We start from the raw sequence: 25,860 nt of genomic DNA on the forward strand, positions 1-25,860 counted from the left end.
AAGGAAGAAATGTACATTTGAATTCGGGAGACAATAACGTCAAGTGGATTTTAAGCCGGAAAGACATTGGTCGTTGATGACATTGAGGACAACAGAAGCACCAGAATTTCTTGACATTTTGGAGGTGCATGGTGCACCTATTATTAATTAACAGTCGGCCGTGCGTGTATACTTTTGATCAAGAGTATTTGATAAAAATGAGACTACCAAGCACTCCGTAACGGTATTATTCGGGTGTAAAAGGGAGTGAAGTTATTTGTTGCGATTCAATTCTTTAAGGACACGAGGGTATCAGTTCGATGAATGAACCTTAACTGTATATAGCTAACAAAAATATTTCATGTGACTATGATTTTTGTTTTTAAACGAAATATGTTAAAAAATTGTTTTGGTAAATTGCAAAATGTGATTGCTGCTGCATATCGTAAATATATACAAATCACATTCCTGTTAAACTTTAACAAAATATCGCTTGGCATGTAAGCATTACTGCTTATTTATGTTGATAGAATAATTATGAGGCACATTGACTGGAATGCATCGAATTTCACAGGTATAGCACAATGATTTCAAACAGATCTAATGTAATTTAATTATTCAAATGATATTGTACTTTACATTATAGCAATGTTACAATTTGTGTTGTTTATTTCTTATTACCACCACACAATTATTGAAAGAAAACAGATTCAATAAATGTAAATTCCAATATTTTCTGCCATTACAAGCCATCATGGTTAAGTGGAGATACACATTTAAGCACCTAGTCTATACAGCATGATAAAGTCCTAAAACGCAAGACTACTTGCAGGAGATTAAATTGGACCTGTTAGGCTACTGTTTGGGCGAAAAAGGTATATTATCAGGTGATGAAAGGTTAGAATTTCCAAGCAACTGTAACTGCACTCAATTGTTTCAGATTGTCATTTCCAATAAATATAATTTTCTTTTTGTTATTCCTGGGTTCTTTGTGACTTTGAAATACAGGCTAGCAAAAATGCTAATTAATGTGATGCTAAATTAGCCTAGTTGATAATATGACCCAAATTAAATAAAGGAATGGGGACATAATTGAGACAAAATATTATTATAATTTTGGTGGGTGTTTAAATTGGTCCTGTTTCACACATGTACAAGTGTATATTATTGCATGTGTGAATTGCATATCCGAACTCCCCGAGACATCTTCACAGTGGGGTGAAGGCCAGGGTTTGCCATTATCAATGGCGACCCAGGAGCGATTAGGATTAAGTGCCTTGCTCAACGGCTAATAACAGATTTTTTTTCACCTTGTTAGCTCGGGGATTCAAACAAGCGACCTTTTCGGTTACTGGCCCAATGCTCTAACCACTAGACTACATGCTGCCCTGTACTGCATGACCAGCACCAAGACGCCAGCAAGCCGAAAAAGTACATTGTGCAACCTGCCCGCTAAAATACCATTCACCCCTTCATCTACCTATGAAAATGGACCGTGACGATTTAATGAAACAAGACAGGATATAAAATAGGATGCTATTGGTTAATGACATTATTTTGCCTCAAAAACAAAGGCCTGATGCAACTGCCGTCGAGTTTGCCGATCTAAATGAATGACTAAAGAATTAAGTTGATAAAAAACCTAAATAAACCCATTATCTACAGTGTTTAACTCCTTAGTGATTTAGGTATTTTAAGTTTACAAACAAATGAATTATTTTTTCTACGAATGCTTGACAAAAAAAGCTAGAGGTTGACAGTAATCAGCAGAAATGTGATTCTAAAAACCAAAGATGTCATGCAAAAAGTTGAATTTGGTTTTATTTTGGAAAATAGAGTAACTTGTACACTGAAATATGGAGCTAATCTTTCCAAATGAACTGACAATGACAATTGTCTTGACTGACTTGTAATTTCACAAGTTTTACAGGTATTCTTAAAAATGCATTACATAAAATAACATTTTTTTAGGTAGAATTAAAAACAAAAACATCTTACAAGTCAACAGCCTGAAAAAGACATGTATTGCGAAAAAATAAAACATTAAAATCGCCTTCGGCACTACTAGGTCTGAATTTAACTCCAATTGTATTTTCCTTCTGGGGGTGGCAAGTGGTAATTCCGTCCAGAGTGGTATCCCTGTAAAACACAGAAAACAAGGGCCAAATCAGTCAGATATTTGAGTATGAAGATCAAAGATGTCAGACATTTCAACAGTTTGCTTCGTACTAGTCTTCTTCTAATGTATATTTTGAGAGGCTGAATTAGTAGTTACCCTCTGTCTCCCTGCCATATACAGTGCCTTGCAAAAGTATTCACCCCCCTTGGCATTTTTCCTATTTTGTTACATTTTTATTTGGATTTAATGGACATACACAAAATACTTCCAAATTGGTGAAGTGAAAAAAATAACTTGTTTAATTAAAAAAAAATATATATATATATAAAAAAAAAATTGTTTTGTGCATATGTATTCACCGCCTTCGCTAGGAAGCCCCTAAATAAGATCTGGTGCAAACAATTACCTTCAGAAGTCACATAATTTGTTAAATAAAGTCCACCTGTGTGCAATCTAAGTGTCACATGATTTCAGTATATCTATATCTATATCTATATCTATATATATATATATATATAGATATATATATATATAGATATATATATATATATAGATATATATTCTGGAAAGCCCCAGAGTCTGCAACACCACTAAGCAAGGGGCACCACCAAGCAAGCAGCACTATGAAGACCAAGGAGCTCTCCAAACAGGTCAGGGACAAAGTTGTGGAGAAGTACAGATCGGGGTTGGGTTATAAAAAAAACATCCAGAGACTTTGAACATCACACGGAGCACTATTAAATCCATTATTAAAACATGGAAAGAATATGGCACCACAACAAACCTGCCAAGAGAGGGCCACCCACCAAAACTCACAGACCAGGCAAGGAGGGCATTAATCAGAGAGGCAACAAAGAGACCAAAGATAACCCTGAAGGAGCTGCAAAGCTCCACAGTGGAGATTGGAGTATCTGTCCATAGGACCACTAAGTCGTACACTCCACAGAGCTGGGCTTTACAGAAGAGTGGGCCAGAAAAAAGCCATCTCTTTAAAGAAAAAAAAAATAAGCAAACATGTTTGGTGTTTGCCAAAAGGCATGTGGGAGACTCCCCAAACATATGGAAGGCACTCTGGTCAAATGAGACTAAAATTGAGCTTTTAGGCCATCAAGGAAAATTCTATGTCTGGCACAAAACAAACACCTCTCATCATCCTGAGAACACCATCCCCACAGTGAAGCATGGTGGTGGCAGCATCATGCTGTGGGGATGTTTTTCTACCGACAGGGACTGGGTAACTGGTCAGAATTGAAGGAATGATGATGGCACTAAATACAGGGAAATTATTGAGGGAAACCTGTTTCTGTCTTCCAGAGATTTGAGACTCGGACAGAGGTTCACCTTCCAGCAGGACAATGACCCTACGCATACTGCTAAAGCAACACTTGAGTGTTTTAAGGGGAAACATTAAATGTATAGCCTAGTCAAAGCCCAGACCTCAATCCAATTGAGAATCTGTGTTACGGCCTCCCGGGAGGCGCAGTGGTTAAGGGCGCTCTACTGCAGCGCCAGCTGTGCCATCAGAGTCCCTGGGTTCGCGCCCAGGCTCTGTCGTAACCGGCCGCGACCGGGAGGTCCGTGGGGCGACGCACAATTGGCCTAGCGTCGTCCGGGTTAGGGAGGGCTTGGTCGGTAAGGATGTCCTTGTCTCATCGCGCACCAGCGACTCCTGTGGCGGGCCGGGCGCAGTGAGCGCTAACCAAGGTTGCCAGGTGCACGGTGTACCCTCCGACACATTGGTGCGGCTGGCTTCCGGGTTGGATGCGCGCTGTGTTAAGAAGCAGTACGGCTGGTTGGGTTGTGTATCGGAGGACGCATGACTTCAACCTTCGTCTCTCCTGAGCCCATATGGGAGTTGTAGCGATGAGACAAGATAGTAGCTACTACAACAATTGGATACCACGAAATTGGGGAGAAAAAAGGGGTAAAATTAAAAAAAAAAAAAAAAAAATTAAAAAGAGAATCTGTGTTATGACCTAAAGATTGCTGTACACCAGCAGAACCCATCCAACTTGAAGGAGCTGGAGCAGTTCTGCCTTGAAGAGTAGGCAAACATCCCAGTGGCTAGATGTGCCAAGCTTATAGAGACACACCTCAAGAAACTTGCAGCTGTAATTTCTGCAAAAGGTGGCTCTACAAAGTATTTTAATTCCAGGTTTTAAAGCAATAAAATAGGAAGCCACTATCATACTCATGCAAAATAACTGATCACTATCCACATAAACAATGTTCTGACTTAAAGCCATACACAAACATCTGTAAACAAACATGTGCATAGTATAGGTAAGTGCTCCTAATGCCCTGGAGGCATGCTCCTAATGCTCTGGAGGCGTGCTCCTTGTAAGATGGACATTGTTGGCGTCAATAATAGTTACTATCCAGGAAAAAGTTTCAAAAGGCCTAATTCATGGTAAACAGGAGTTAGTGCACTCAAACAGGCAAAAGTCACTTCGTGCAGGCTTTATTCCATGATCAAATGAACACAGGTAGGGCTGGGCGATATGGAAAAAATCTCATATCCCGAAATAGGTCATTTCATATCCAGATAACGATACAATTCACGATACACATTTCCTGTAAATTCAATGAATAAATAGTATATATAAAATTACCACATGTAAAGGCCTATTTCTTATTACATTTTGAATTATACTCAACAAATAAAAAGGTATTTGCATTTGGTACCTTGGGTCAAGTGTTAGTATCAACTCACGAAACCCCCGTTTCTCAACTGTGTAAATTGGGGCCATCATGTCTTTGCAGATGTAAGTTGTAACGGCAGCTGTTATCTCCTTCCATCTTCGTGATTCTTTGCCATATGGTGTGCCGCGGGCAAAAGCCTCTTAAAGTCTTGAGTCGGGGGTTTGTTTTGAGCACTTGACTGTACTTTTCTGGGTCTCATCCATAGACTCTCCGTACTGTTTCACATGATTCTTGCGTAGGTGGTCAAATAGGTTAGTGGTGTTCGAGTTTGTTGTCGGGACCGGCCTGCGGCATATTTTGCGGAGGTTGGATTTCTGGTCCGTGTCAGACTTTTGATACCCAAACCACGTCTATGCGACCAAAGTTACCCCTCTTTTAGGTACGAGCTCCCTGTCTCCGTGCCACGTTCACTAGCCTCCATGTTTGTTTGTGGTGCAAATGTCCTTCCACACGACGTGTGGAAGTACACAAAGTGTTGTCCAATTGACAAATTTTTTTGCCGTAAAGAGTGCGATTTGCGACACAACGAAATAAACGATAGAGCATAACAGGAAACAATGTTTTTCTATCGTCACACGATATAAATCGTCATATCGCCCAGCCCTAAACACAGGTATATTGACGTTGAGGTCACGTCTTCCACATTATTGATGTCATATGTTAGTCCTAAATAAAGTCAGCTGAATAATGTAGTTACCGGTTGTCCTCCACGGTCTCCTCTGCGGTCGTCCTGACCACGCTGCTGATGGTAGCCGCCCTGGCCCTGCCCCCCTCCGTGGCCTCCTCTCTGAGTCGACCGGTCCCAGCCATGCCCACCACCACCACCATACTGCTGCCTGTGTGGGTACAAACATTGTTGTTTTGGACTTTAATGCCTTATTTAATTTGTTAATTTCTAGACTGTAGGGTCTACATCACAAATCAACTCTTAACTGCCATGTCATAGAAGATGACTAAATGAAATCACCGCTAACTTGCAATAATTTAGATGTTATCAGAAAGTAAATGAGACAAACCAGAAATTAACACAGCTAGCCAATGAACCGTTCAAGTCATAATAACAGAATATAATACAATAAAAAATAGTTTCATAATTTGCCGTATTGTACATTGCTCTTCTTAGATGTATTTTTAAAATTGCCATTAGCACAGTTTACATTTATTCCGAGGGACTTACAGGAGCAATTAGGGTTAAGTGCCTTGCTAAAGGGCACAGCCTTTTCACCTAGTTGGCTCGGGATTCGAACCAGCAACCTTTCGGTTACTGACCCAACGTTCTTAACTGCTAGGCTACCTGACGCCCTGTACTGGCATGATCCAAATTTCAGCTCCAAGACACCAGCAATCCGAATAAGTAGATTGTGCCGATTCATATCTAAATTCTGACATCTGTATGTGCCTTAGCCTTTCAGTACGTTTACATGCACAGTAATAACTCAATATTAAAATAGATGGCAGCAGGTTGAGTATGGCAGTCATGTTAACGCCTTAATCTGCTTATTTTAAATCTGCGCATGGTCATATTCGAAGTAAGCAAATGCCAATTAAAACACCTGGTTTCTGAGTAATCTTTCAAATGAGGAGTTCTAGTGGTGTATTTGATCTGCACATGTGACATCACCGGTAGTGCAAGCTTCCCTCTTATGCATGAGTGAAGTGAGATCGGAAAACAAAGCATGCACTTAGTTTTCATATAAACTTTATATGTCCGAATATGCTTCACAAAACTAATTGTTTGCGATTTTTTGCATTTATCATAGTCCCCTCGTAGCCTGATTTCAGATGTGTCCCTGTGAACAATATTAGGGAAATTGCAAACGTTTAAGTCAAACTATTATATTAATCTGACTACCCGCAATTGTTTTGTGTGCATGTTAGCGTCTCATAGACAGCTACAAACACATTAGCCATGCTGGGCAATTTAGGCTTCAGGCCCTCCCTGCTCCAGTCCTACCCATTATTCAGTCTAAATATGTCAAAGCGCCTAATCAGGAGCAAAAACCCCCCCAAACCTTTTCCAGTTCTATTGATGCAGCTTTCAATTGACCATGGTGACCTAGCAACATCCCTGCTAATTAGTATCGACCTGGAGATTTAATTCAGAAGAAAAAAATGGCCACCCATTTCACATGAATAAAAGTACAAGAATATTAAATGTATGCCAAAGTATCTAATAAACCAGACATTTACATGTGACTTGAATCGTGAATTGCACTCATCCCTAAAATGAGGACGTCACATTGCATGTGACGCCCACACCACCAGTCCAAGACTAATGCCTCAGCAATGTGTCCATCCATAAGCCAAGCCACCATATTAAGTCTCATATTATTCACTACAATGGTTGAAGGAAGAAGGAACCGTCCTAGAAGGGCCCATCCCTCATTATTGAACCATGTCACATTCATCCCCAATGCCAGACTTAGCCGTGCACTGGAATCCGTAATCCCTCCTACAGGTTCCTTATGCATGTCATTTCAGTCCAGCTGGTATAAGTAGTTATAGAAACAGTTTTCAGTTCACCACTAATAACTAGTGACCTAAGGTGACAGAGAGCAACAATGGACCTGGAAGGCCTGAAAAGTTGAACCAAAGAAGCTGATTAGTCCTTCAAGAGGTCTGGAGAAAGAATCAATGACGGGTCTGTGCGGACACTGTGGCGCCGAAATGATACTGCCAGAGCAGTATTAGTGATGCCTCATTAAGTTGGCCAAACCTCCTCAAGAGAAATTTGTTTAGCGCTCCCAAATTCTTAATTCATCTCTAAGCCCCCCCATGGTGAAACCCAGTGGTCTCAACTAATAAAGCAAGATGTTTCATCTACCTGTACATTTAGTGGGACTCAGTGGTCCCCCACTAAAGCACTGGAACAGTTTGTACTAACCACATATTACGCTAAACCTCATGTGTAGTAAAAAAAAACAAATGTGTATCAAGGTTAACTTAATATGCTGCAGCGAGCACCCTTTAAAAAAATAGTACTACATCGGTTTATAAAGTTTATATAAAATTCTACTGCATCAGTCATGAACTTAGTAGGCCCAGGATGAGGGAATACCGTGTAAATACATGCCTATGTATAAAAAGCAGACAAAGCCGTAGACTCACCTTGGATATTGCTGCGGAGGGTTGTATGGGGGAGGTGTCCCTAGAAGACCCTGCTGCCTAGAATCTGTGGGCGACAAGAGACTTTCAAAAAAGGGCGCCAACACACTACTAAGTGAACATAACGAGCGCAACTCTTAAAGAGCAATACTTTATTTATCTAAGAATTTTGTTCTGATGAGTTGCCATCAGTGTAATTTCTACACACACACACACACACACACACACACACAGATAAAATCAGCTATGAGATTTGTCTCAGTAGAGTGTAAATGTTAAGATTGACAAAATGGGACACCACTTAATTTGAAAAATAATAATAAGACAATTCCTTTGAGTGAAAGTTAAAAGTGCTGCACGAAATGTTTGCCAATCAATATGGAAACTCAGATTTGGTATACAACACTGCAACAGCATGCCAAAATGTACAAGTTAATTAACCCAATTAATTTCAGCTTTAACCTCAATATCAAACCCATAAATTTCAATCTTAAAACTGATCCAAGAGATAAAACAATCCCAAAGATAAAATGAAGCCCATTGAAGCACTAAATCACAATAAGATTTGAGGTGGGTGGAAAAGAGAAAAAATGCTTCATTTGCATTCCTTCCTTCAGGAAAATGAAATAAGCATTCAGTGGGCAGCATTGTGGATGGCTCAAGTACCCCTGGTTCTAGCGCAGCGAGCCCCTTTGAGAGCCGCTTCTTCTAGATCCGCTGTTGCCAAGGCAATGACCAGCTGCAAGCCTGGGACTTGTTTGTTTATAGGGGCAGGCCTGGTGAGTGGGTGAGACAGGAGGAGAGGGGGCGGGGTGAAGGGTGTGATGAAAAGAACTTCAGCAAAGAAAAGCCAGTCATTTACAAACCTGGATTGGAGGCTGGTGTTAAAAGAAATTTGATAAGAGGCGATGGGATCCCTGGGAAATAAACACGTTTGGCCTGGTGGTACAATACCTAGTGCTCAGTGTTATGACATGTAGAGAGTTTAACATGGTCTGAGATGACCAAGAGAGAATATAGACTGGTTGGTCAGTCTGATTTACGGTGGAGTAAAGTAGACCACAAGCCAACATAACTGAGCAAACTAGGGTTTTCAGATGTATAATTTTCAGCCACTTGAGAAACAGTTATTTTTTCTATGTATAACCGAAACATACCAACAATGCATAACTGTTTGTCCAGACGAAGTGATTAGGTTGGATCTGTAGATGAGTAAATCTTGACAGTTAATAATCTCTTGGACCAACACAACCTTATGGAGGACCACCCACTCTGGCCTGTGTCTTCTGTCCTACTCTGATGACCAGCAGGCAGTCACTCAACGGCAGACATTACAATTACACACCTGTCAATCTCCTTAATTAACAATGATCTACAACTTTAGAGCCCTGGGCCATGTGATACAAAAGACAATGAAGGATTACACCTAAAATCCCCCGGTACAATATACAGTCACTGTATTAACCCAAGGGATTTACAACTAGCTCAAACCAACTCACATGTCCCTCAATACACATGTTCTTCCATTACTATAGTAAAACAGTTGGTGAAGTTATAGGTCTAGAACTTATACGTTTGGAAATAGAATTCCATGGGATAAGGCCGTTAAACTGCAACTTTTAAACGGTGCGACAAAAACACAATGTGACTGGACGTCAGAAGACTAATGGCGACCAGCGGCGTCTCCCCGGTGGGTCATTACACAGCAGCAATAGGCACAACAAAACCCCACAGCATGTTTCAGAGACAGCACGTTGACACATCACCACATGGGGGTAGAGGTGCAGTCAAAGGGGAAGTTAACTTTGGTTTCAACCCTCCCTAGTCTACCACACATCCAATCAAATGGGATCCTCCCAGAAGGCTTTTATCAGAAGGGCCAGTGTGTCCAGAAGCACTTGACAATCTCATTACCACCCCCAGTCTCCCAGAGCAGCTAGCACCACTAATCAGCAAACGGGGACACCGGGAGGGACACAGGAGCCCCCCCAACCCAACACAAAGGACCCAGCCGGACCAGGGTGATTACTGACAACCTAGTGGATCCTCTCAGAGAGAGACAGTTAACAGCAACAAAAGCATGTCTTTGAACTCAGAGCACACTACCTTCCTAGAGTTGTTTTCTAGTCTCGTCTCAATAACTAGTCAGGCTAATTGTGCTGTTGGGACCGATAATGCCAAGTCTGCATGTATACAGTGCCTATAGAAAGTCTACACCGCACTTGAATTTCTACACATTTTGTGTTACAAAGTGGGATTAAAATGGATTTAATTGTACATTTTGTCAATGATCTACACAACATACTCTGTCAAAGTGGAAGAACAATTCTACTATATTTGAAAGACTAATGAAAAATAACACTAATATATCTTCATTAGATAAGAATTCACCCCAGAGTCAATACATGTTAGAAACACCTTAGGCAGTCTTCTTGGGTAAGTCTCACCTGTATTGTGCTAAATTATTACATTTAAAATTATTCACGCTCTGTCAAGATGTTGGTGATCATGACTAGACAGCAATTTTAAAGTCTTGCCATAGATTTAAGCATATTTAAGTCAAAACCGTAACTTGGCCACTCAGGAACATTTACTGTCTTCCTGGTAGGCAACTTAAGCGTAGATTTTGCTTTGTGTTGTATGTTATTGTCCTGCTGAAAGGTGAATTCCTCTCCCAGTGTCTGGTGTAAGACACACTGAAGCAGGTTTTACTTTAGGATTTTGACTGTGCTTAGCTCCATTTCTTTTCATCCTGAAAAACTCACTAGTCTTTGCCGATGTCAAGCATACCCATAATATGATGCAGCCACCACCATGCTTGAAAATGAGGCAGTTAAGTTAGTCAGTAATGTCTTTGAACCCCCCCAACATGAGGTTTGCATTTATGCCCAAAAGTGTATTACTTAGCTATGTTTTTTTGCAGTATTACTTTAGTATTTACTTTAGATTTGCACTCTTCTTTTCACTCTCATTGAAGTCATTACTGTGGAGTCACTACACTCTCATTGAAGTCATTACTGTGGAGTCACTATACTCTCATTGAAGCCATTACTGTGGAGTCACTATACTCTCATTGAAGCCATTACTGTGGAGTCACTACACTCTCATTGAAGTCATTACTGTGGAGTCACTGCAATGTTGTTAATCCAGCCTCAGTTTTCTACCGTCACAGTCAATGAACTCTGTAGCTGTTTTTATAAAATCCCTAATGGTCTCATGGTGACATCCCTAAGCAATTTCCTTCCTGTCCTGCAGCTCAGTTCAGTTCAGATGGACGGCTGCATCTTTGATTTGTCTGGGTGGTTTAATACATCAGCGACAGCATCATTTCCATGCTTAAAGACATATTCAATGTCTGATTTATTGTTACCCATCTACCAATCACAGCAGTTTCTTTATGAGGCTTTTGAAAAGCTCCCTGGTCTTTGTAGACAAATCTGTACTTGAAATTCAATACTTGACTGGGGAACCTTACAGATGTATGGGGAAAGAGGAAGGGGGTAGTCATTAAAAATAATGTCAACCCCCATTATTTCACACAGAGTGAATTCATAACTTGTGATTTGTTAAGCCAGATTTTACTTCTGAACTAGCTTAGTTTTGCCTAAACAAAAGGGGGTGAATACTAATAATTTTTTAATAAATAAAAATACATTTTCACTTGACGTGTATTTTGTGTAGATCAATGACCCCAAAAAATGACAATTACATCTATTTAAATCCCACTTTGTAACAACAAAATGTGAAAAGTTCAAGGGGGTGTAGACTTTCCATAGGGAATGTGGTTATTAATCTCATTAAATATAACAATTCATAATCATGAAACCTGTACATAAATTAGTTGACCAAAATGGCTAGATTCTCTTATTACGGATAGGCATGGGAATAAATACTACAATTATTTCTACAATTATTTAATGTAAATTGCTCTTACTGACTTAATGTGTAGGCCATCTGGTTATTCAAGGAAAGTGTCAAAGGTACAGTAGTTGGTGAAATTAAGCAGTTCCAATTCACATCAACTAAATGTTAATATCAAGCCGCCAGAAGTGTAGGAATAATTACATCTCTTCAGGAGGACTAGAAGAACATGAATAAAAAAATCCCACCGTCACGTAAAGTGACAATTTGAAGAGAAACAGGCCCACAATCAGATGGGCCAGAGTATTAACCCTGATTGCCTTAATCAAAATAACGCTCATATAGAAAAAGAGAGGATGAAGTTCGGTCCTACGCTGCTAATTGGCAAGTTTACCATCAGGAATAAACAGCATAGGCCAGGGGAGGCACTGGCTGCCACAATCCGAAGGAGCCAAGGCTTATTTGCATCAAGTGCCACCATAATAGTCTCGACTCCCCCACAAGCTATCAGCAGACAGATGAGATTATTCATCCATTTGCAAATTGGCACATCAAAGTCAAATTGGAGAACCGAGTCTGCTTCCCAAATGACAAACTATTGCCTATATAGTGCACTACTTTTGACTGGAGCTCTACGGGCACGATATAGGTCAAAAGTAGTGCACTATGTAGGGAATAGGGTGCTATTTGTAACACACACCTGCTGTCAGAGGAGCATGAGGCAAGGGCCCAACCAGGAGCCTCTGATTAGGGGCAGGGAAACAGAGAGAGAGAGAGAATGTCCCCCCTCCATATGTAGGTTATACCATTCTAACTTCCCAGTGTTGAACAAAGGGCCATTTAATTGTATAATATAGTTATTTGTCTTTTCAGAAGAGGTATGATATTTCAGCCAAGGAGAAAGGAAGCGAAATGTTCCCGCAAGTAAGGAATGATGAAACAAAAGGCCTTATCGGAACGGAGATTACAGGCCGTCTGACAGCCTTTCTATTGCCCATTTTAGATGGAGAGAGAGTTACTACTTGACACAATGTAAAGGCTATATTTTAGTTGATCAGAAATGCAGTAAAGGTGTGTTTGTCTGAGGCCTGTCCTGCCTGTGTGGGTGTAGGTCTTACGTTGGAAGGCTGGGAGGTGACCACCACTGCCGCTGTGGGGGGGCCTGTTGTAGTTCCCCTGGTGGTAGTTGCCAGGGGGCGGAGCGTTGCTGTACTGCCCACCTCCCTGCTGCTGTCTGTTCATGCTGTGACTGAAAACAACAGAACACGCAGAGTAAGTCACAGACGTTAAACATCAGTTAACGGCTGTTCCATATACACTTCTATAAGCGCCAGCCAAATAGACATTTGGGTCCGGATGCCACGCCAAGCGCACCCAATACGGTGGCTACTTTAGATTCAGGAACACACCAAGTCTGAGGCATTAAACATCAGCTAACGGCAGAAATCCTACACATACAGAACACATTTCATAAAACATTCCTACTGAGATGCAGTATATTATAGACATGACTGCTAATACTAACCATTTCCTGCTAGACAGACTGACGAGTTTCAGAAGAAAGTTCTTTGTTTCTAGTCATTTTGAGCCTGTAATCGAACCCACAAATGCTGATGCTCCAGATACTCAACTTGTCTAATGAAGGCCAGTTTATTGCTTCTTTCATCAGAACGACAGTTTTCAGCTGTGCTAACAATTTCAAAAGGGTTTTCTAATGATCAATTAACCTTTTAAAATGATAAACTTGGATTAGCTAACACAACATGCCATTGGAACACAGGTGTGAAGGTTGCTGATAATGGGCCTCTGTACTTCTATGTAGATATTCCATGAAAAATCAGCCGTTTCCAGCTACAATAGTCCATTACAACATTAACAATGTCTACACTGTATTTCTGATCAATTTGATGTTATTTCAAAAACAAGGACATTTCTAAGTGACCCAAAACTTTTGAACGGTATGTGTGTATGTGCGTGCACACACAAGTTCAGAATCAGCCAGATGTTCAATTGCCCAGGTTCTTTAAAGGGGCAATCCGGGACAGGTACATTCATTTTTAGACTTCATGAACTTTGAACTTTGTTTAACTATTTACTTTGTTAAATGGAACAGTAAACACTGTATAGTTTAAAACATCCCTCAGCTGTTCATCAAAAAACACATGGTGGGGGTGAGCATTGTTTGAATTAGACTGCAGATTTAAATGATAATTCAGCCTTCTGAGAACGTCTGACTAAGTAAAATAAAAGAGCTTAGATGGCATAAATCAAAAGGTGGGTATTTAATGGCGACTGTTGAAGGGACATCATAAAGGTCGGTCAATGCTATCTAGTTTGAAGTGGTGTGCACGTACCCCAGGGCCCTGAAGGCTGACTGGTCAAGGTGGACCTGCTGCCTGTTGGAGTTGAAACCCAGTTGGGGCCTCCAGTTACCCCTGCCACGGTTACCTCTCTCCCAGTCCCCAGGCTTCAGAACCTTCTCAGGCATCCTGAGGAAAGATTGTGGTAAGTACAATTTTTAGATTTTTCAAACAAATGAACAGTAACAATCAACACCATACAATGTCAGAGCTCCATGATCAAACCAAAAAATAAAGACAACACACATTTTAGACCCCACATGGGAAAATACAGGGCAGTCGGAAAGTATTCAGACCCCTTCCCCTTTTCTACAATTTGTTACGTTACAGCCTTATTCTAAAATGTATTCAATAATCAATTAATTTCCCCCCTCAATCTACACACAATACCCCACAACGACAAAGTGAAAATAGGTTTATAAATGTTAGCACATTAACTTAAAAAAACCCAGAAATAACTTATTACATAAGTATTCAGACCCTTTGCTACGAGACAAAAAAACCCCAGCTTGGTTGCATCCTGTTTCCATTGATCATCCTTGAGAAGTTTCTACAACTTGGGGTTCACCTGTGGTAAATTAAATTGACTGGACATGATTTGGAAAGGCACACACCTGTCTATATAAGGCCCCATAGTAGACAGTGCATGTCAGAGCAAAAACCAAGCCATGAGGTCGAAGGAATAGTCTATAGAGCTCCGAGACAGGATTGTGTCGAGGCACAGATCTGGGGAAGGGTATTAAAACATTTCTGCAGCATTGAAGGTCCCCAAGAACACGGTGGCCTCCATCATTCTTGAATGGAAGAAACTTCTAACCACCAAGACTCTTCCTCGAGCTGGCTGCCCGGCCAAACTGTGCAATCGGGGGAGAAGTGCCTTGGTCAGGGAGGTGATCAAGAACCCGATGGTCAATCTGACAGAGCTCCAGAATTCCTCTGTGGAGATGGGAGAACCTTCCATTAGGACAACCATCTCTGCAGCATTCCACCAATCAGGTATTTTATGGTAGAGTGGCCAGATGGAAGCCACTCCTCTGAAAAAGGCACATGACAGCACACTAAGAGTTTTCCAAAAGGCACCTAAAGGACTCTGACCATGACAAACAAGATTCCCTGGTCTGATAAAACAAAGATTAAACTCTTTGGCCTGAAAGCCAAGCGTCTCATCTGGAGGAAACCAGGCATCAGCTGGTCAATACCATGACGCATGGTGGTAGCATCATGCAGTGGGGACGTTTTTCAGCATCAGGGAGTGGGAGGCTAGTCAGGATGGAGGGAAAGATGAACGGAGCAAAGTACAGAGAGATCCTTGATGAAATCCTCCAGAGCGCTCAGGACCTCAGACTGGGGTGAAGGTTCACCTAACAGGACAGCGACCTTAAGCACACAGCCAAGACAACGCAGGAGTGGCGTCGGGACAAGTCTCTGAATGGTCCTTGAGTGGCCCCAGCCAGAGCCCGAACTTGAACCCGATCAAACATCTCTGGAGAGACCTGAAAATAGCTGTGCAGCGATGCACGCCATCGAACCTGACAGAGCTTGAGAGGATCTGCAGAGAAGAACGGGAGAAACTCCCCAAATACAGGTGTGCCAAGCTTGTAGCGTCATACCCAAGAAGACTCGAGGCTGTAATCGCTGCTAAAGGTGCTTCAACGTAGTACTGAGTAAATGGTCTGAATGCTTACGGTTATGTGATGTTCTAGATTTGTAATACATTTGCAAACATGTCTAAAAATGTGTTGCCTTGTCATTATGGGGTATTGTGTGTAGATTGATGAGCAAATAAAACAAAAACAATGTAATACATTTTAGAATAAGGCTGTAATGTAACAAAATGTGGAAAAGGTGAAGGGGATTCATTCATGCCTGTATTGCAGATGGCTGAGAAAATGCCTCAAAAGGAAGCTTGAAGCCTGTGGAAGTCAGCAGACTGCTACAGGATTCTTTAAAGGCCCAATGCAGTCAACACATTTTTTTTTCTTGTGTTTTATATCATATTGTACAACAGCTGATGAAACACTTTTGCGCCCCTTGGGCAGTGGAGATCTGTTGATATCCCTCTAGTGGTGTAGGGGCTGTGCTTGGACAAAGTGGGTGGGCTAATATCCTGCCAGGTTGGCCCTGTCCGGGGTTATTGTCGGACGGGGCCACAGAGTCCCCCGACCCAACCAGTCTCAAGTATCTATGCTGTAATAGTCTATGTGCCGGGGGGCTAGGGTCAGTCTGTTATATCTCGTGTAATTCTCCTGTGTGAATTTAATTATATTCTCTCTCTCTCTCCCCTCCCGGAGGACCTGAGCCCTAGGATCATGCCTCAGGACTACCTGGCCTGATGACTCCTTGCTGTCCCCAGTCCAACTGGTCATGCTGCTGCTCCAGTTCTGCCTGCGGCTAAGGAACCTTGAACTGTTCACCGGACGTGCTACCTTGTCCCAGACCTGCTGTTTTCCACTCTCTCTCCCTACCACACCTGCTGTCTCGACCTTTGAACGATCGGCTATGAAAAGTCAACTGAAATTTACTCCTGATGTACTGACCTGTTGTACCCTCTAAAACCACTGTGATTATTATTTGACCCAGCTGGTCATCTATGAACGTTTGAACATCTTGAAGAACAATCTGTCCTTAAATGACCATGTACTCTCAATCTCCACCCGGCACAGCCAGAAGTGGACTGGCAACCCCTCAGAGCCTGGTTCCTCTCTAGGTTTCTTCCCAGGTTCCTGCCTTCCTAGGGAGTTTTCCCTAGCCACTGTGTTTCCACATTTGCGTTGCTTGCTGATTGAGGTTTTAGGCTGGGTTTCTATATAGCACTTTGTGCCCTCTGCTGATCTAAAAAGGGCTTTATAAATACATTTGATTGATTAAAAGTTCATATTTTTCCCCCCGGCTGAAAACACAATCTAGCATTAGAATGTACTAGACGGCCACCAAAATAGAATAGAGCTCGTTTGGCAAAAATGTCAACCTGTGGGGGGAGCCTGGCTGGCTACATGTGTTTGTGGAAAACACTGAGAATATACACCAGGTGTTATACACACAGTGAGATTATATACAACACTGATGCAATGGGAACATGTTAATTATAAAAACTAAGTATTAAAATAGCTATATTTATATATAAAAAAACAATTAACTTACTTAGCTCCAGGAAGAATGACAGCCTTGAACACAAAGGTCTCTCCGTACTGTGGGTCCTTATATTTCACTCTGCCAAGATAAAAAGGAACAATTTACACATTTATAAAACAGAATTTTTGCTACAATTGATTTTATGAATTATTAATGTGTTAGTTCATATTGGAACTTAACCTGTATTTAGCCTAAGTGAAAACAGAAAAATTATTTCCAAGAACATTTGTCAAAAACAGCAGCCAAGCGTTGATGAACATGTCAGCAGAATAAGACCCTCAATATTTATCGAAAAAGAGCATCAAGCTCATCACCTTGCACTTTCTCGACCCTGTGAAGTTCATCATTTATTTAGTTTGTAGCCTAATAAACTGCATACTTTCCCTAGTGGGAGGACCACACATGTTATCACGTGACTCCAAATGTACTTTGTCGACATTTAGAAAATGTACATAAAAACGTTCTGTTTCCATCAAGCCTGTCATGCCATTTTTTTTAATCCTACATGTACTTAACTCACATAGAAAGGTTGGATGGAAACCTGGTTAATGGGACTATGGAAGAACAAATATTGGGCAGCAGACCAGACAACACCATTTTGGTTACGTATAACCCCTGGGAACCAGAGGTTGTGAGGGTAAAATATGAATCCTTACCCAATGGCAGTGTTCTGTGCAATGTCCCGCAGCATGGGGATGGGAGACTGCACTGGCCTAACAAATGATGTTTCATAGTCATAGGTTAGCCGGGATTCTCTCCACAGAAGGATAGATAAATGGTAACTTCTAAAATGTATGATAATAAAATAGATATTCCTTACTTATCTGGTAGGATAGGGTCTTCGTCAAGATTTAATGTACCTTGAATTCCATGGCATAGTTCTGCTGGCATCTCAGTGCCCTGAGGAAAACACACATAGCAATGTTAATATCATACTATATTTAAGCAATAAGCCCAAGGAGGTGTGGTATATGGCCAATATACCACGGCTAAGGGCTGTTTTTAAGCACGACGCAATGCAGAGTGCCTGGACACAGCCCGTAGTCGTGGTATATTGGCCATATATCACAAACCAAGGTTTATTGCCATTGCTATTATAACCTGGTTAATGTAATTAGAGCAGTAAAAATCAAATGTTTTGTCATACCCATGGTATATGGTCTGATATTCCACGGCTGTCAGCCAATCAGCATTCAGGACTCTAACCACCCAGTTTATAATACACTATACAATAAACTATTAGTTGATCAGGCTGCAGGGACATAGCTTTACATACCTCATGAGATTCTCCACGGTACAGTTCCTGGATGAAGTCACTGCAAGGATGAGACTTCCCAACAAACAGCATATCACTGCCAAGGCTGTTCCTCTTGTCTGAAAGAAAGAGAGAAAACATCAGCTGGAGTGACTGACAGTCAATATTCAAAACGATTTCTAAAAGGGAGTTCTTTACACAATAAACCTATTGATTAGCACTAACACCACGGTCATTCAAGATACACATGGCTATGCGAGTTCAAGTAGTAATTTCACAGGTGGAGTACTTCAGTGATAAAGTAATGTTAGACAGGTCATTCAGAAAGTAGTTGACCTTTTCTCCACATTTTGTTCAGTTCGAGCCTTATTCTCAGATGGATTAATAAAATATCTACACACAATAACAAAGCAAAAACAGGTTTTTAGAAAGTAGGAAAATTAAAAAGAACAGAAATACCTTATTTACATAAGCATTCAGACCCTTTGCTATGAGACTCGAAATTGAGCTCAGGTGCATCCTTAAGATATTTCTACAACTTGATTGGAGTCCACCTGTGGTAAATTCAATTGATTGGACATGATTTGGAAAGGCACACACCTGTCTATATAAGGTCCCACGGTTGACAGTGCATTTCAGTGCAAAAAAACAAGCCATGAGGTTAAAGGAATTGCCCATAGAGCTCCAAAACAGGATTGTGTCAAGGATCAGATCTGGGGAAGGGTACCGAAAAAATTGTTCCCCAAAACAGTGGCCCCCATCATTCTTAAATGGAAGAAATGTGGAACCACCTAGACTCTTCCAACAGCTGTCTGCCTGACCAAACTGAGCAATCGGGGGGAGAAGGGCCTTGGTCAGGGGGGTGACCAAGAACCCGATGGAGCTCCAGAAGAAACATCTCTGCAGTACTCCACCAAATCAGGCCTTTATGGTAGAGTGGCCAGACGGAAGCCACTCCTTAGTAAAAAGGCACATGACAGCCCGCTTGGAGTTTGCCAAAAGGCATCTAAAGGACTCTCAGACCATGACAAACAAGATTCTCTAGTCTGATCTAAAGATTTAACTGTTTTGCCTGAATGCCAAGTGTCACGTCTGGAGGAAACCTGGCACCATCCCTACAGTGAAGCATGGTGGTGGTGGCAGCATGCTGTGGGGATATGTTTCAGCAGCAGGGACTGGGAGACTAGTCTGGATCGAGGGAAAGATTGTACTTAAAAAATAAATCAATATTAACTAGGCAAGTCAGTTAAGAACAAATTCTTATTCACAATGATGACCTACACCAGCCAAACCCGGACAACATTAGGCCAATTGTGCACCGCCCTATGGCACTCCCAATTACGGCCGGTTGTGATACAGCCTGGATTCGAACCAGGGTGTCTGCAGTGACGCCTCTAGCACTGACCTCTGTGCCACTCGGGAGCCCCTTGATGAAAACCTGCTCCAGAGTGCTCAGGACCTCAGACTGGGACAAAAGTTCACTGAAAAGGACAACGACCCTAAGCACACAGCCAAGACAAAGCAGGAGTGGCATCGGTACAAGTTTCAATGTCCTTGAGCGGTCCAGCCAGAGCCAAGACTTGAACACGATTGAACATCTCTGGAGAGACCTGAAAATTGCTGTGCAGCGATGCTCCCTATCCAACCTGAATCTGCAGAGAAGAATGGGAGAAACTCCCCAAATACAGGTGTGCTAAGCTTGTAGCATCATACCCAAGAAGACTTGAGGCTGTAATCGCTGCCAAAGGTGCTTCAACAAAGTACTGAGTAAAAGGTCTGAATAGTTATGTAAATGTGATAATTTTATTTGTAATACATTAGCTCAAATTTCTAAAAAGCTGTTTTCGCTTTGACATTATGGGGTATTGTGTGTAGATTGATGAGGGATTATTACATTAATTATTCAATTTTAGAATAAGGCTGTAACGTAACAAAATGTGGAAAAAGTCAAGGGGCCTGAATACTTTCCAAATGCATTGTACATTCATCTTCTAAAGGTGTGTTCGTCACACTTGAAATATTTAATTAATAAAGTACTGTAACTGTACTACTGTGATACATATTCCGAAGGAGTAGTTTACAATGGAGGATTGAAGTTGAAGAATCCCATTACTCACTTTCCTCTGGAGAAAGGTTTGGGTAGACTTCAGCCAGGGCTGCCCTCAGCCTGCGCTCATCCACGAAGGGAAGCAATGCAACACCTACACACGGAGGGGAAAACGCATTCAATCAAATGTATTATATAAAGCCCTTTTTAAAATCAGCAGTAATGCTTTACAGTTACCAGGCCTGGACCCCAAAGAGCAAGCAATGCAGTGAGTATATCATTCAGGACATACAAACTAACCACCTGCATTCACTGCCATGTCAAGGTGTCCGTTTAAATAGTCTATTATTCTGTTGACTTACCCTGCCAAGCATATTTCTTTCCATTCAAGTCAATGGCAAAGTCATCAGGGTAGAAGTCAATGATGGAGGATTCCTGTTGGAGACGAAGCGACAGGTTAGGAAAACATGGGTGACAAAGCAGTTAAATCAACTTCTATGATCATAACATTGGTCACACTTTATTTGGATGGTCCCCTACATAGAAAATCTATCAGTTTCACATCTATTGCCCCTTATAGATTAGCTACATATGCTCGGACTATGCTGAAATAGTTAACATTTTAAAATTAAGTGAAACTTACTGGGTTGCTCATGAGTGACCGCCATGTTTGGGGCAGGAAGTTTCCACTGGCGGCAGGGAAGACACCCATCAGCTGTTCCAGGGGCTTGAACTGAAACGCAGGAACATTAGACCACACAAAACAGACAGGCCTAACAATGGGAGAGAGAGAAGCCTGACGTCCTCCATTCTTACCGGCTTGGTCCCAAGCTCAAAGTCGGTGAACATGCCTTTGATGTCTTTGAAGTCCGAGGCAAATGGGGCGTAGTGGAACGGGAAGTACCACTTCCAGGACGCGCACCCCTGTCAATCAACAGACAGTTAATGAGAGGACCAGGAGAAATGATCCTCCAATAACGGAATTTCCACTAAGCGTGATTAAATTACTAGCTAGCTAGGGATCCATTTACTCCAGATTTGACTTTACTTTTCATTTATTGACATAAATGACTGAATTCAACATCAAGAAAATAGTAAATCATTACTTTGATTTATTTGCGTAAATAACTGACAATTCAACAGGAACATTTGAATACACAGCCTACTAAATAAGAACGCCCAGGGATTAATAAATACCCCTGGACTAGGCCAGCAGATGCGGTCAAATATATTGCACCCTTGCAATTTACAATGTAGTGCATTGAGGGCAAAGAAACACTTGACTCAAACCACATTCATTCAAATTTGGAATAATTGAGTTCAGGCCATTTATGAATTTGAAGTAAAAAAAAAAAATCTCAATATCAGTTTAGATGTTTTCTTCTTGGTCCTGTGCAGTTGTAAATCAAACAAATACACGCGTGAACACCAAACATTTTCTCAATTTCAATTCATTTTGAGAGAAAATGGGGACCCTCTAATCTAGGTGACACTTGCCTGTGACTGACATTTAATTATTTTAAGATTGCATACTTGGAAAACTGGTAGGCGAAGTAGAGGTTGTTAAACCATAAAAGTTGAATCATTGGAAGGAATGGTGCAAATGGCTTGGAATTGGGTTTGGGAAGTCCGCCAACTGGCAAACGTACATGTCCCAAAACACTTTCCAAAACCAGAGTTGATCAGGCTGTTGAGTGTGTCTAGTTGTCCCACTCCTCTTCAATGGCTGTGCAAAGTTGCTAGATATTGGCGGAAACTGGAACACAGTGCCGTACACGTCAATACAGGGCATCCCACACATGCACAATGGGTGACATGTCTGGTGAGTATGCAGGCCATGGAAGAACTGGGACATTTTCAGCTACCAGGAATTGCTTACAGATCCTTGCAATATGGGGTTGTGCATTATCATTCTGAAACATCAGGTGATGGCGGTGGATGAATGGCATGACAATGGGTGTCTGGATCACGTCACGCTCTCTCTGTATTCCAATTGCCAACGATAAAATGCAATTGTGTTCGTAACTTTTGTCTGCCCATACCATACCCCACCACCACGGGGCACTCTGTTCATGTCAGAAAACCTCTTGCCACTCAACTTCATACACCCTGTCAGCCAGCTGCCCGGTACAATTGAAACCGGGATTCATTCGTGAAGAGCACACTTCTCTAGTGTGCCAGTGGCCATCAAAAGGTGAGCATTTGCCCACTGAAGTCAGGTACGATGCCAAACTGCAGTCAAGTGAAGACCCTGGTGAGCAGGACGAGCATTCAGAAGCTTCTCTGAGACAGTTTGCACAGAAATTCTTCGGTTGTGCAAACCCACAGTTTCATTATCTGTCTGGGTGGTTGGTATCAGACGATCCCACAGGTGAAGAAGCCGGATGTAGACGTCCTGGGCTGGGGTGGTTACACGTGGTCTGCAGTTGTGAGACCAGTTGGACGTACTGCCAAATTCTCTAAAACGAAGGTGGCTTATGGTAAGGAAATGTACATTAAATTCTCTGGCAACAACTCTGGTGGACATTCTCAAAACTTGAGACATTTCTGACATTGTGTGACAAAACTGCACATTTAAGAGTGTCCTTTTGTCCCCAGCACAAGGTGTACATGTGTAGTGATCATGCTGTTTAATCAGCTTCTTGATATGCCACACCTGTCAGGTGGATACTTATCTTGGCGAATTAGAAATGCTAACTAACAGGGATGTAGTTCTTTTCGTGGATCATTTATTTTAACCCATGAAACATGGGACCCACACTTTACATTTTTGTTCAGTGTATATTCAAATTATATTTGTGCAGGGGCAGGTTTTTTACTTAAAAAATTCCACCAAAGAATCCAGGCTTGAAACACTTATCCTTGGCTAGTGATTTACAATTTCAAAGTCATACCAATGGTTGACTGTTGGCTGGATGGAATGCTCTGCTCTTAGAGCAGGGCTTTCATAACTCAATCTTATTGGTATATTAATACATTTACTGCATGGTGATGTCACCATGGAAGGCCCAAACTCCATCCCACCAAAAAAGGAATAAACAACTCAAACAGCTCTTACACTAAAGGAGCATTATCATAATTTTCACAATTTCACAGTATTATTCCAACCTCAGTGTGGGAATATTTATTTTTTACTGCACTGGGCCTTTAAAGGCAATTTTGTGGCGGCCATTATGTTAATTCTCCACTGTGCTCGTTAACTTTTTCAAATAAGACCTTGCAAGTAAGCATTTAATTTTACTGTGTACACTACATTGTATCCTGTGCATTTGAAAAATAAAAAGTTGATTTGAATCAGTGTCATACCTGGTAGTAGTATCGGAGTACCCAGCAGAGACCCTCCACGTAGGACTTCACCACCTTTTTGCGGAAGTCATCGTCAGTCGCGTCAACATCAAACTTGGTTTTGTAGTATCTTTGCTTCCAGCCATCCTCCCACAACCTAACACACATGGACAGTCATGTTCTATTGTAAGGTTGAGATGACAAAGCCATCTAAACAGCCAGCAAGGACAAAAGACTTGGGCCTCCTAATCAATAGAACTCTGTGAGAAGGCCATACTCAGTCTTGCATGTCTATCACAATTCCGTGTAACATTTACTATATGCAGTGCATTCTGAAAGTATTCAGACCGTGACTTTCTCCACTTAAGTAACAGCTTTATTAAAAACTATATAAATTGTTTCCCCTCCATCTACACACAACAACCCACAATTAAAAAGCAAAAACAGGTTTAGAAATATTTGCAAATGTATAAAAAAAAGAAACTGAAATATCACATTTACATACAGTTGAAGTCTAAAGTTTACATACACTTAGGTTGGAGTCATTAAAACTCATTTTTCAACCACTCCACAAACTTCTTGTTAACAAACTATAGTTTTGGCAAGTCGGTTAGGACCTCTACTTTGTGCATGACAAGTCATTTTTCCAACCATTTTTTACAGGCTATTTTATTGTATCACAATTCCAGTGGGTCAGAAGTTTACATACACTAAGTTGACTGTGCCTTTAAACAGCTTGGAAAATTCCAGAAAATTATGTAATGGATTTAAAAGCTTCTGATAGGCTAATTGACATCATTTGAGTCAATTGGAGGTGTACCCATGGATGTATTTCAAGGCCTACCTTCAAACTCAGTGCCTCTGCTTGACATCATGCGATAATCAAAACAAAATCAGCCAAGACCTCTGATTTTTTTTGTAGACCTTCACAAGTCGGTCATCCTTAGGGAAAAATTTCTAAACGCCTGAAGGTACCACGTTCATCTGTACAAACAATAGTATGCAAGAATAAACACCATGGAACCATTCAGCCGTCATACCGCTCAGCAAGGAGACGCGTTCTGTCTCCTAGAGATTAACGTACTTTGGTGAGAAAAGTGCAAATCAATCCCTGAACAACAGCCTTGTGAAGATGCTGGAGGAAACAGGTACAAAAGTATCTATATCCACAGTAAAACAAGTCCTATATCGACATAACCTGAAAGGCCGCTCAGCAAAGAAGAAGCCACTGCTACAAAACCGCCATAAAAAAAGCCAGACAACGGTTGCAACTGCACATGGGGAAAAATATTGTACTTTTTGGAGAAATGTCCTCTGGTCTGATGAAACAAAAATAGAACTGTTTGGTCATAATGACCATCGTTATTTTTGGAGGAAAAAGGGGGACGCTTGCAAGCCGAAGAACACCATCCCAAACGTCATGCATCATGTTATGGGGGTACTTTGCTGCAGGAAGGACTTTTGCACTTCACAAAAAGATGGCTACATGAGGTAGGAACATTATGTGGATAAATTGAAGCAACATATCAAGACATCAGTCAAGAAGTTAAAGCTTGGTCGCAAATGGGTCTTCCAAATGGACAATGACCCCAAGCATACTTCCAAAGTTGTGGCAAAATGGCTTAAGGACAACAAAGCCAAGGTATTGAAGTGGCCATCACAAAGCCCTGAACTCAATCCCATAGAAAATTTGTGGGCAGAACTGAAAAAACTTGTGCGAGCGTGGATGCTTACAAACCTGATTCAGTTACACCAGCTCAGGGTTAAATGTCAGGAATTGTTAAAAACGGAGTTTAAATGTACTTGGCTAAGGTGTATGTAAACGTCTGACTTCAACTGTAAGTATTTAGACCCTTTACTCAGTACTTTGTTGAAGCACCTTTGGCAGAAATTACAGCCTCGAGTATTCTTGGGTATAAACAATACAAGCTTTGCACACCTGTATTTAGAGTTCCTCCCATTCTTCTCTGCAGTTCCTCTCAAGCTGTCAAATTGGATGGGGCGTGTTGCTGCA

The 25,860-nt window shown here is 41.3% G+C and overlaps 1 protein-coding gene across 2 annotated transcripts in view; it reads right to left on the reverse strand.

Moving 5' to 3' along the window:
• Positions 1 to 1,782: 1,782 nt before the first annotated feature.
• LOC115107625 (5'-3' exoribonuclease 2-like) overlaps positions 1,783 to 25,860 on the reverse strand; it is a 39,919-nt gene continuing 15,841 nt past the window's right edge. For both annotated transcript variants that reach the window (XM_029631072.2, XM_029631073.2), the window contains 14 exons: positions 23,868 to 24,003; positions 21,378 to 21,485; positions 21,205 to 21,294; positions 20,924 to 20,996; positions 20,632 to 20,715; positions 18,536 to 18,633; positions 18,080 to 18,159; positions 17,916 to 17,972; positions 17,269 to 17,337; positions 14,122 to 14,256; positions 12,886 to 13,016; positions 7,910 to 7,973; positions 5,499 to 5,637; positions 1,783 to 2,118 (listed from right to left, as the gene is read on the reverse strand). In XM_029631072.2, coding sequence (XP_029486932.2) covers positions 2,056 to 2,118; positions 5,499 to 5,637; positions 7,910 to 7,973; positions 12,886 to 13,016; positions 14,122 to 14,256; positions 17,269 to 17,337; positions 17,916 to 17,972; positions 18,080 to 18,159; positions 18,536 to 18,633; positions 20,632 to 20,715; positions 20,924 to 20,996; positions 21,205 to 21,294; positions 21,378 to 21,485; positions 23,868 to 24,003 — 1,327 coding nt within the window. In that variant the 3' untranslated portion in view covers positions 1,783 to 2,055. The remainder of the gene's footprint in view (positions 2,119 to 5,498; positions 5,638 to 7,909; positions 7,974 to 12,885; positions 13,017 to 14,121; positions 14,257 to 17,268; positions 17,338 to 17,915; positions 17,973 to 18,079; positions 18,160 to 18,535; positions 18,634 to 20,631; positions 20,716 to 20,923; positions 20,997 to 21,204; positions 21,295 to 21,377; positions 21,486 to 23,867; positions 24,004 to 25,860) is intronic.

The sequence above is a fragment of the Oncorhynchus nerka genome, linkage group LG24, assembly GCF_034236695.1.
Source record: "Oncorhynchus nerka isolate Pitt River linkage group LG24, Oner_Uvic_2.0, whole genome shotgun sequence".
Classification (NCBI taxonomy): Eukaryota; Metazoa; Chordata; class Actinopteri; order Salmoniformes; family Salmonidae; genus Oncorhynchus; species Oncorhynchus nerka.